This window comes from Thamnophis elegans, chromosome 3 (assembly GCF_009769535.1).
Source record: "Thamnophis elegans isolate rThaEle1 chromosome 3, rThaEle1.pri, whole genome shotgun sequence".
NCBI classification, from domain to species: domain Eukaryota; kingdom Metazoa; phylum Chordata; class Lepidosauria; order Squamata; family Colubridae; genus Thamnophis; species Thamnophis elegans.
Genome location: NC_045543.1, coordinates 138,567,319 through 138,580,124, shown reverse-complemented (window position 1 = coordinate 138,580,124; position 12,806 = coordinate 138,567,319). Strand labels below are relative to the sequence as shown.

The window sequence follows — 12,806 nt, the reverse complement described above, 5'->3', positions numbered from 1 at the left end:
GGCGTTGCTCGGGTATGTATTTATCCCAATCCTGTATTAGAGGGAGCCCCCTTGTGGAATACTGTGAAGCTGTTACCATGGCAACTCCATTGTGCTGTACAGTAGAAGCCATTTTAAGGCACAACAGACTGTATCTTAACAGAACTTGAATCCAAAATGCACACTATCACTATCAAAACTACTGTGACTTGACACTATTGATATAATTCGGTCCTTTTCATTTCAGCAGCCTAGGTGTTCCGGAGTTATGCTGGAACACACACACACACACACACACACACACACACACACACACACACTGTGGGATGTTAGGGGTGCCTTACCCACACAATATTTTTCTCCAGAAAGTAAGTCATCTGTGTACCAAGTTTGGTTGAAATTGCTTGAGGGTGTTCCAGACTTATGTTGGAACATACACATACATACACACACACACACACACACACACAGAGCGCCATTTAGAGAGAGAGAGAGAGAGAGAGAGAGAGAGAGAGAGAGAGAGAGAGAGAGAGAGGGAGAGAGATTACAAGTTTTGTTTCACCATCCTTTTGTTCTTTTTTATTTGCAATCTGTTCACGGATCGTAGAGTTTGCTCTTAGCTCTCTTGAGACTCAAGGAAGTTGGGAGTGTTTAACAAACATCACCAGGAAATTATTTGAATACTGCAGGGCGAGACAAGATGAGTGAAACATTACATCACTCTCCTAAGTGACAATGTTCAAAATACGCACAAGATACAAGCAGCGTATTACGGAAGGAGGAGAAAGCCTCTGTGTCCATTTTTATTAAAAGCAACAGAAAAGAAATTGGAAGATAAATCTAAATGCAGAACAGCCAAGGAGAGAAGGAGGAAATTCTTAGCTCTGTTCCTACATACAACTTCTGGACACAATTTTATCCTTGTTGTTGTAAGTTAGGAAGTTGTGTCCGACCCATCGTGACCCCATGGACAACATTCCTCCAGGTTCCCTGTCCTCCACCATCCTCTGGAGTCCATTTAAGCTCACGCCTACTGCTTCAGTGATTCCATCCAGCCACTTCATTCTCTGTCGTCCCCTTCTTCTTTTACCCTCAATCGTTCTCAGCATGAGGCTCTTCTCCAGGGAGTCCTTCATTCTCATTAGTTGGCCAAAGTATTTGAGTTTCATCTTCAGGATCAGGCCTTCTAAAGAGCAGTCAGGGTTGATCTCCTCTAGGACTGACCGGTTGGATCGTCTTGCAGTCCAAGGGACTCGCAGGAGTCTTCTCCAGCACCAGAGTTCAAAGCCTCCATTCTTTGGCGCTCAGCCTTCCTTATGACCCAACTTTCACAGCCATACATTGCAACTGGGAAAACCATAGCCTTGACTATACACACTTTTGTTGGTAGGGTGATGTCTTTGCTTTTTAGTATGCTGTCTAGATTTGCCATAGCTTCATTGAGTTACGCGAGCCTCTTTGCCACAACAAGGCAGTAATCCATGAAGGGGAATTTATCCTAGAAGGATCTTTATCTCAACAAGGAACAATCTGCATTTTCAAGTACACCAAGAAAAAAAAAAGTTTGCATTTTCTCCTTAAAATCTACAGGGAGAACAAGTAATAGGATTTCAAATCACGCAAAGCTAAAAAAATTCCCATTGAGGAGAGACTAGACAATATTCAAGTTGTTTCCTATCCTGCTCCGTAACTGTACAGGTAGTTCTCTACATACAACCACAATGGGGATCACATGTGGCCAAATCAAGTATTCAATTCAATTCAATTCAATTGTATGGATTGGAAACATTTGCCCTACTTAAGTGACCATAAGGACACAGACAAATCTCCAAATGGCCTCAACAACCCTCTAAAAGGATGCAAAAGACCAGCTGTCTGCAAGGAATATAAATCCTTCCATTCTCCACTATCCAGCCAGAGCTGAAGAAGCTTCTTGGATGAGAAGCAAAACGTCTTCAAATAAAAACCGTGTTACTTCCTTAACAACTGCAGTGATTTACTTACTGGGAATTCCCAGCCCGCCTGGCATACAGGTAGTCCTCAATTTATGACCATAATTGAGCTCAAAATTCCTATTGCTAAATGAGACAGTTGTTCAGTGAGTTTTGCCATATTTTACGACCCTTCTTGCCACCATTGTTAAGTAAATCACTGCAATTGTTAAGGAAGTAACACGGTTGTTAAGTGAATCTGGCTTCCCCATTGACTTTGTCATCAGAAGGTCACAAAAGGTGATCACATGACTCCGGGACACTGCAACCATCATAAATATGAGCCAGTTGCCAAACATCTGAATTTTGATCACATGACCAGTTCTAAGAGTGAAAAATGGGCGTAACTTTTTTTTAGTTCTGCTTAGTGAATGAACACTAAACGAATTGTTGTAAGTCAAGGATTCCCTGTCGTGTCCATTCAGTTAGATCTTGTATTCCTGCACCACTCTTTGAACTTTTTTTATATTACCGTATTTTTCAGAGTATAAGACGCACCTTTCCCCCCCCCAAAAGAGGGTGAAAATCTGGGTGCATCTTATACACTGAATACAGCATTTTTGTCCTACCGAAACCCCACCCCACTTTGCAAAAATGGCCATTCATAGCCTTTAGGAGGCTTTCAGAGAGCTCCTGGAGGCTGGGGAGGGCAAAAACGAGCAAAAAACAGGCTGGTATTGCGCCCCCCCCCCGCAGGAGCACTCTACAAGCCTCCCAAAGCCTCTGTAGCACCCCCTCTTTTTTGTAAAAAAAAAGCCTGTTTTGGGGGAAAATGTTTTTACTCATTTTTTGCTCCCCCCCAACCCCCAGGAGCCTCCCAAAGCTCTGCATGTCCCCCCCCCCATTTTTACCTTTTCAAAATCATGGTGCATCTTGTACTCCATCACTTGAAAGACAGAAACTGCAGCAAAATCCCTACGCTCCAGCCAGGACAACCCAAAGGTCACTCTGGACTGCAACGCAGGTCAATTTCAGTACAGGAGTGGGTGGATAAAACCCTCATTAAGTCTGAAGAGCTACTCCTGCTCATCACAATTCTGAATCTGACTCAAGTGTTATTGATGATAAAAGTTACCAGTCCAAAAAAAAATAAAGTAATAAAGGGAAGCAAATAAAGAGAGCGAATGAAAAGATAGAGAAATAAACCATCATTGCAAACTTTGGTAGGGTCTGATCCACCTTCTGTTGTGGCCCGCCTGCAGCCAGTGGATCTGGCAGCAGATTCGGAGAGTGAGGAGGGTGTGGAGGAACATGGGCCAGTCCTGGAGCCTGGGGAAGGCTCTGACAAGGGCTCAGTGTCGGAGGCAGAGAGGGGGTCAGAGCAGTATGCCAATTGTTCTGACCCCCCCCCTCTGAACAGCGAGTCACGCAGACACAAGATTACTGCTAGACAATTTATTCACAGTAAATTGACACACCAGCAAGACTTTGGCAGCAACCCAGACTTCCACAGATAAGAAATACACACAAGAGCTTCCCCAGCTTTAGTATAATAGTTGTGTCCTGCAAACAGCCTCCTCCCAAAGTCTCTTCTTATATACTCTCTTGGGAAGAGCCTAATCACAACCACCTGGCCCCAATTATCTTCTGTATCTCCGTAGTTGCTGTCGGCGCTTATCTGCCCGTCTTTGCCTGGCGTCCGGGAACACCTCCCTTAGCTCCTCCCCACTGCTCCAGGGCCTGACGTCAGGGACAAACTCCCTTTGGCTTTCACTGCTGCTCCATACCTCAGGAGCCTCCTAGTGGCCAACCAGCCTCTCTGGTCCGTGCTCGGAGTCTGAACCCTGTCCAGGGTCCTCCACATCTTCCAGAGCCGATTCATAGGGTCCCTCGCTATCGGAGTCTGTTTGCAGCTCCAACAGCTCCTTCTGGGTCACAACAGCCAGTTATCAATTGCCTTCAGAGGCACACATCATTGAGGCAGACGAACAGCTGGAGCCTGTTCCCAGTGTGTGCATGTGCAGATTAAAGAACCAATTCTACTTTATTGTAAGGTGACATTAATCTTGAGAATCAAAGATGAAAATGAAACAGTTGGTCTGCACCTTAACATCAAGAAAACAAAGATAACAACAACTGCAGACAACACACCGGGCAGAGTGCGGATCAACAATGAGACCATAGAAACAGTAAAGGAACTCATCTTCCTGAGCTCTAAAATCAACCAACATGGTGACTGCAGACCTGAGGTCGGAAGGCATATAGCACTTAGAAGCACTGCCGTGTCTGGCATGAATAACATCTGGAAGAGTAAAGGCATCAGCCTCCCAACCAATGCAGGTTAGTTAACACAATAATTCCCAATTGCTATTTATGGCTGCGAAACGTGGACTCTGAAAAAGGCAGATAGGAGAAGGGTGGACGCCTTCGAGCTGTGCTGAAGGCAACCCGTACGCATCCCAAGGACTGCAAAAATCACAAAGACTGAACATCACCCCCCAAAAATCATCAAAAATACACTTGAAGCCAAGATTGCCAAACCGAGGATGTCATACTTTGGACATGTCATGAAAGCTGACTTACTCAAAAAGTCAATCAATGTGAGAACGATGAGTGGAAAAATGAGAAGGAAGGTGTTAAAAATTCTGTTTATATAAAGCACCACACAGAACAAACAAAGAGTACAGTCACCATGTGCTTTACTGCTCAACTATTTTTCTGTAACAGTAAACCACCCCCCCCACCCCCCACTCCCGAGGCCAACCACAAGCCTGATGCAGGCCTCAGTGAACTACCCTGATTTAGGGTAGCCTCAGACTCCATTTAAATACAAGTGTCAGTAGAAAGCTTTGCACTTACCTGGCCATTTGCTTATATGCTTCTTCTGCAACTGCAAAAATATGAGGATCCATATCCCCCATGTTTTGGCCACTGTAGGCGTAGATGACATCTTGTCCATAAATTGGCAATTGTTCATAAGGATTTATGGCAACAAGCACGATACCTTAAAAATAACGAGAATGCAAACACTAAAAATGATGCAAAAACAAGAGAGGCACAAACACCCACAAGTGGAGTAGTTTAAATATGACTAACTGGTCACTTCATAGTGTAAACAGGCTTTTTTAAATATTTTGCATCAATTTACAAGCTCATTGCAGCCTGTTATTTAAATAAATAAGCAAGCAAGCAGAAGCACTTGCCCCTACGTTTTGTTTTAGATGTTCAGCATGTTTGAAGATCTTCCAAATTAAAATTCAACTGCTACAAGTTTCCTAAGATGGCAAAGTTCTGTCTCAACCAGAGATGGGCAGGCGGGCGGACAGATAGACAAGAGGTAGTGTTGTGGCCCGCTGGCGGCCAGTGGAGCTGGCAGCAGAGTCGGACAGTGAGGAGATCGGGGAGGAACATGGGCCAGTCCTGGGAGCTGAGGAAAGCTCAGACGAGGGCTCTGCATCGGAGGCAGAGAGGGAGCTAGGCAGCAGTGAAGCAGCTGGAGCCTGTTCCCAGTGTGCGCACGCTCAGAGCTGCCAGAAGACAAGAACAACTAAGAAAGCAGGGTCGACTTGGGAGTAAAGCCGCACCTTGGAGGTGATTGGCCCCTCCCATAGGAAACAAAAAAGGAGCCAACAGGGAGTGGGGCTTTTGCAGGAAACAATTCGTCCCTTCTGTCGTTTCAAGAGTGGAAAGTTCAGTTTGTGACTATAAGAGACTCTGTGCCAAGTGTTGCCTTGCTCTACCTTTGGAAACTAGTTATTTGGCAGCTCTCTAAGCGAGATAAGGTTCGTGTGGATAAATATTCCCCTGAAAGACTGTTTGCTAAGCCTTGCTGACTGTGAATGAAAGGAATCCACAGTTGTGTAAATAAAAGAGGTTTTGCCGGGACCCAGACTCTGCTTCATGCTTTTTAAGGAAGCCTAGGTCAGAACAGATAGTCCTCAGTTTATGACCACAGCTGAACCTGCAATTTTTCTCTTCAGTTATTGTGGCCACCAGTCAGGTCACCTTGTGACTTGATTCAATTTTATGACCATTTTTACAATGGCCATTAAGCAACTTAGAAAACTGAGTTCTAACCCAGGTTTAGGCATTAAAACCAGCTACATGACTTTGGGTTAGCCATTCCCTCTCGACCCAAGTAACCCCACAGGGTTGTTGTTGTTGTTGTTGTTGTTGTTGAAATATGAGGAGGGAGGAGTCTTAGGTATATTCACCACCTTGAGTTATTATTTATTAAAAGTAATGTCCTGGTGTGCTATCGAGTAGGAAAACAGCTGCAACATTTTATGCCCCCTTTCATGCTCTTAACATTATAAATAGCCCTCGACTTACGACCACAATGGGAACCAGAATTTCTGTCGCTAAGCAAGTTGTACAGTGAGTCATAACCTATTTTATTAGGGTTTTTTTTGCCAAGGTTGTTAAGCAAATCATTGCAGTTGTTAAGTGAATCAGGGGCTGTTGAATGAATTCAGTTTCCCCCCAGTTACTTTGCTTGGCGGAAGCTAGCTTGGAAGGTGATCATATGACCCCAGAATGCTGCAATGTGAGAACTGGTCCAAAGTCACTTTTTTCAATGCTGTTATAACATTGGAGCGGTTGTTAAATTGAGTGGTTGTAAATCGAGGACTACGTACTGGTATATAGGTAGATTGCAATAGAGCCCGAAATTTCTTAAGTGACGTTTGCTTCATTCTGCAACTTTTCTTGCCACAGTTGTTAAGTGAGTCACTGCAGTTTTTTTAAGTTTGTCACACGGTTGTTAAGTGGCTCTGGCTTCCCCCTTGACTTTGCTGGTTTGAAAGGTTGCAAAAGCGGATCACGTGACCCTGGGACACTGCAACCGTCATAAATATGAGTCAGTTGCCAAGCATCTGAATTTTGATCACGTGACTATGGGGATGCTTCAATGGCCGTAAGTGTGAAAAACGGTCGTAAGTCACTTTTTTCAATGCCCTTGTGTTATGGCCCAGCAGGAGCCGTTGGAGCTGCCACCAGACTCGAGGGGCCCTATGAGTCGGCTCTGGAAGACGTGGAGGACCCTGGACAGCGTTCCGACTCCGAGCAGGGCGAAGAGAGGCTGGTTGGCCACCAGGAGGTGCCTGAGGCCTGGAGCAGCGGTGAAAGCCAAAGGGAGCGTGTTCCTGAAGTCATGCCTTGGAGCAGTGGGGAGGAGACAAGGGAGTGTGATCCTGATGTCATGCATTGGAGCAGTGGGGAGGAGACAAGGGAGTTGGTCCTGGATGCTCGGCAACAGAGGGCTAATAGGCGTAAAGAACAGTTACGCAGTTACAGGAGATAATTGAACTCAGCTGGTGGTAATTAGACACCTCTCAAGACTATAAAAGGAATGACTTTCCACACGCTCGTTGCAGGAATCAATGTATTTACTAGAGCAGGAGAAGCTATCGTGGCTATAGCAATAGCAATAGCAGTTAGACTTATATACCGCTTCATAGGGCTTTCAGCCCTCTCTAAGCGGTTTACAGAGTCAGCATATCGCCCCCACAGTCTGGGTCCTCATTTCACCCACCTCGGAAGGATGGAAGGCTGAGTCAACCTTGAGCCGGTGAGATTAGAACCGCTGAACTGCAGATAACAGTCAGCTGAAGTGGCCTGCAGTACTACACCCTAACCACTGTGCCACCTCGGCTCTATTGGCAGGTTGGATTGCTGCCAAGGTCTAATCGGTGCTGGATTGGTGCCAAGTCTGGTCTGTGCTAGATGCTGCTAAAGTCTAGTCTGTGTGTTAATAAATCCTTGAAGTATCTTTGTCTCGGCATGCTTTGGTGTATGAAGAGGGGGGTCAGAACACCCTTGTAACTTTGAACAGTCACTAAACAAACAGTTAAGGTGAGACCTACCTGTATTCTTTCCAAAAGCCATGCCTAAGGAAATACTCACCACAATAGGTATAGATGTGATTTGATTCCAAAAAGCGGACTTTTAAGTTATGCAAGACGGCTGGTTCATGGAGGTAACTTAAAGCTGTCAAGTCATTTTCTCCAACCAAAATATCTGGATTACGCAAAAAAGGAAACTTGTTCTCCTTGGGGTCAACAGGATATTCCAGGATCTGAAATGGTCAAAGGGGAAAACGGTCGTTTAGCAAAAGGCCTACTGGGGATATGTTCACATCCCCATAACCTGACCAAAGTAATCTTTTGGGATACAAAAGAAGTGTGAAAAATCAAATGAGACGTAGCCACGTTCACAAAATAGAACCTCGAGGAGGGAAAAGTTGCATAAAATAGCGCGACAACGCACCCTTTAAATTAAAAAGCTGGGAAGGAAGGAGGGAAGGAAGGAGAGGAGAGAAGAAAGGAGGGAAAGAAGGAGGGAATGTAGGAGAGAAGGAAGGGGGGAAGGAAGGAGGAAAGGAAGGGGGAAAGGAAGGAGAGAAGGAGAAAAGAAAGGAGGGAAGGAAGGAAGGAGGGAAGGAAGGAAGGAGGGAAGGAGAGAAGGAGGGAAGGGGAAGGAGGGAGGGAAGGAAGGAGGGAAGGAAAGGGAGTAGGAGAGAAGAAACGAGGGAAGGAAAGAGGGAAGAAGAAGTAGGACCGTTGTAAGATAAGATGGATCTATGGGATGTTAAGAAAGCAATCTTCAAGTATATTGTCAACTGTAGGGAAAAAATGTTATAAATACATATTATTAATAACAGTTATGAGATCATATAATTGTGAATGTATATATGAAATTGATAAAATAAAATTAAAAAAATAAATTAATTAAAAAGCTTTCCTCATATGATCAGTTTACCTGCAAAAGAAAGAAAGGTATTATTACAAAATAAAAGGGCTACTGTATTACCTGTTTTGCATAACAATTAGATTTGTTGTTGTTAGTTGTGAAGTTGTGTCTGACCCATCCCGACCCCATGGACAACGTTCCTCCAGGCCTTCCTGTCCTCTACCATCCTCTGGAGTCCATTTAAGCTCACACCTACTGCTTCGGTGACTCCATCCAGCCACCTCCTTCCCTGTCGTCCCCTTCTTCTTTTGCCCTCCATCTTTCCCAGCATGAGGCTCTTCTCCAGGGAGTCCTTCCTTCTCATTAGGTGGCCAAAGTCTTTGAGTTTCCTCTTCAAGATCTGACCTTCTAAAGAGCCATAATCTAATCTAAAAATTAGATTAGAGCTCTCTAATTTAATAGAGAGTTTCTTTTAGCTGGCTTTTCACCAGCTAAATTTTTAACGCAGGTAATCCGTGATGTACGCCAATAATTGAGCCCAAAATTTCTGTTGCTGAGCGACACATTTGCTAAGGAAGTGTTTTGCCCTATTCTACGACCTTTCTTGCCATCATCAAAAGGTCGCAAAAGTGGATCACGTGACCCCGGGAAACTGCAACTATCATAAAAATGAGTCAGTTGCCAAGTATCTGAATTTTGATCACGTGACCTTGGGGAATGTTGCAATGGTCATAGGTGTGAAAAACGGCCGTAAGTCACTTTTTTCAGTGCTGTTGTAACTTTGAAGGGTCATTAAATGAACGGTCGCTAAACGAACTGTCAGGGACTACCTGGACTCAGGGCAAATGTTTCACAATCTCTTTGAAGCAATTGACCATGCAGAAAACAATTGATCATGGGGATCCTGCAATGGTCGTTAAGTGTGAAAAATGATCATAAGCGAGTCATATGATGAGCTGTGGTTAGAATGCACTACTGCAGGCTACTTCTGCTGACTGCCGGCTACCAGAAATTAGGCAGTTCAAATCTCATTAGCGCAGGGTTGACTCAGCCTTCCTGCTGTAGCCCACCAGCAGCCAGCAGAGCTGGCAGCTGATTCGGAAAGTGAGGAGGTTGGGGAGGAACATGGGCCAGTCCTGGAGTCTGGGGAAGGCTCTGAGGTGGGCTCTGTGTCAGAGGCAGAGAGGGGGCCAGAGCCGTATGCCAGTTATCAGCTGCCTTCAGAGTCAGACATCAGTGAGGCAGAGGAACAGCTGGAGCCTGTTCCCAGTGTGCGCATGCGCAGAGATGCCAGACGAAGGGAAAAGCTAAGGAACAGGGGTCGACTTGAGAGTAAGGCCACAGGTGGATGATGAATGGCAATAAAAGGAAAGGAAAGGAAATAAAAGAGGAGCGAAAGGGGAGTGGAGTTTGCAGGAGACAATTAGTTCACTTAATTGGTTGGTGACTCTCTGAGACTCCTTGCCAGGTTTTGCAGATATCGGCCTGGCAGCTCTCCAAGCCAGATAAGGTCTGTGACTGTAAATCCTCCCTTGAAAGACTTTGCTGGATGTGAATGAGCAGAATTCACAGCAAATTAATAAAAGAGATTTTTGTCGGGACAAGGAGTTTGCTTCATGCTCTTGGGAAGCCTCGGTCAGAAAACTTCCATTCTTCCGAGGTGGGTAAAATGAGGACCCAGATTGTTGGGGACAATAGGCTGACTCTGTAAACCGCTTAAAGAGGGCTGTAAAGTACTGTGAAGTCTAAATGCTATTGCTTATTCGCTAAATGCAATGCCTATTCAGTGCCATTGTAACTTTCAACAGTCACTAAATGAACTGTTGTCAGTGGAGAACTACCTGTGTATATGTTGTATGTATACAAACATACCTCTGTTCAGCCATTTTTTTTATAAAAAAAAGGATGATGCTACATGTAGAAGAGAGGCTACATTTTGTTCACCCATCACTCATCACTTCCGGACCACTGGACTAAAACATTTGCAAAGAGGCTAAATGTACTTTTTGCCTTACCTTGTTGAAATATACCCAGGTCTAGGAACACACTTAGTCATACAGATGGTCCCTGACTTATGACCATTTGTACAGCGATCGTTCAGAGTTATGACAATGCTGTAAACAATGCTGGCTGGGTAATTCTGGGAGTTGAAGTCCACACATCTTAAAGCTCGCAAGATTGAGAAACCCTGCTGTCAATAAATTGTCTCTGTAATCAATCAGAATAGAGCTGGAAGAGACCTTGAAGGTCTTCTAGTCCAACCCCATGCTCAAGCAGGAGACCCCTATATCATTTCAGATGGATGGTTGTCCAGCCTCTTTTTAAAAAAACCTCCAGTGATGAAACACCTATAGCTTTTGAAGGCAAACTGTTCCACTGGTTAAATGTCCTCACTCTTAGGATGTTTCTCCTTAAGTCTACGTTGCTTCTCTCCTTGATTAGTTTCCATCCATTGTTTCTGGTCTTGCCTTCTGGTGCTTTGAAAAATAAGTTGACCCCACCCCCTTCTTTGTGGCAGGCTGTGGCTGACTTCACCTTGAGTCCACCTTGGTTTCAACTTGGATGTAACCCAGTAGTGAAATTCAATTTTTTTTACTACCGGTTCTGTGGGCATGGCTTTGTGGGTGTGGTGTAGCTTGGTGGGTGTGGTGTAGCTTGGTGGGTGTGGCTTGTGGGCGTGGCAGGGGAAGGATACTGCAAAATCCACATTCCCACCCCACTCCAGGGGAAGCATACTGCAAAATCTCCATTCCCACCCCACTCAGGGAAAGGATACTGCAAAATCTCCATTCCCACCCCATTCCAGGGGAAGGATACTGCAAAATCTCCATTGCCACCCCACTCCAGGGGAAGGATACTGCAAAATCCCCATTCCCTCCCCACTCCAGGGGAAGGATACTGCAAAATCCCCATTCTCTCCCCACTCCAGGGGAAGGATACTGCAAAATCTCCATTCCCACCCCACTCCAGGGGAAGGATACTGCAAAATCTCCATTCTGACCCTACTCCAGAGGAAGAATACTGCAAAATCTCCATTCCGACCCACTCTGGGGCCAGCCCGAGGTGGCATTTGCTGGTTCTGTGAACTACTCAAAATTTACGCTACCGGTTCTCCAGAACCTGTCAGAACCTCCTGGATTTCACCCCTGATGTAACCGCCATGGAACCTGTGCTGACCAACCACCTTTATGCTGTTGCCAAGAAATTTACGAGGAGACACCTATCTGCATGTCAATTTCCAGGTTTCCAACTTGACCTTACTTTTTATCCTACCGTTGCCAAAAGCCATCTTGGCTGGCCCTGCTAGAAATGACAACCTTCCGCCATGCTAATGGGGAACCTGAGGAATTGCAACCTGGGTGGGTGCCAGGTTGGGCGAGGCTGTTGGCATCAGCAGGCTTCAATGTTCTTTGGCACGTTGGTTTCTGTTCTCGGCGCGGACTAACTCTGTGCTCATGTGTGCCCGCTTGCTCTGGCTGTCTTACATCCATCATACCCAATCTAATAAACGGGAGTGACTTGTCAACTCAGCTGAAAGCAAAATGAAGGGAATATATTTGACAGAACTAGGGTGAGAAAATAAGAACACTCTAAAAGGCTTGTACCTTGTTGGGGCTGTTGATTCCAGCCCAGAAATGGGGATGGCATTCACACGACATGCAAAACTACCTTGACATTGACCTTGGTCAGGGAGGGGTGGTGGTCAGGGGCACAAGCTGGCCACCCTCCTGCAGCCTGTCAAATTATAACCTTGACAACAACCTCTGCCGGCCCTGACAATTAAGAGACCAGCTACCCCAGCAATTTTTTGCACTAATAAGCGATTTCTAATTGTTGATGCTGTTATAATTGGTATGAGCCAGGACACGAACAAAGGGCAGAGATGGCTCTGTTAGCATTGGACTCACAATGTGGGAGAAAGTGGAGGATTAGACCTTGAAATTCTTTTTTTGGGGGGGATAGAGAAGGGGAAAGGAGGGAGGAAAGGGGAAGAGAAAAAGGGGGAAAGAGGAAAGCAAAGATAAAAGAAGGAGGGAAGGGAAGGGAAGATAAAAGAAGGAGGGAAGGGAAGAAAAGCAAATGAAAGAAAAAGAAGGAGGGAATGGAATGGAAGAGAAGGTAAGGAAAGGAAAGATAAAAGGAGGGGATGGAATGGAAGGGAAGAAAAGAAAAGGAAAAGAAGGAGGGAAGGGAAGGGGAAAAAGC

General features: G+C 45.2%; 1 protein-coding gene across 1 annotated transcript in view; it reads right to left on the bottom strand.

The window, feature by feature from the left end:
• LOC116506258 (unconventional myosin-Vb-like) overlaps positions 1-12,806 on the bottom strand; it is a 276,128-nt gene that overhangs the window by 164,003 nt on the left and 99,319 nt on the right. The window contains 2 exon segments of the mRNA XM_032213906.1: positions 4,770-4,914; positions 7,815-7,986. Of these exon segments, the coding sequence (XP_032069797.1) occupies positions 4,770-4,914; positions 7,815-7,986 (317 nt within the window).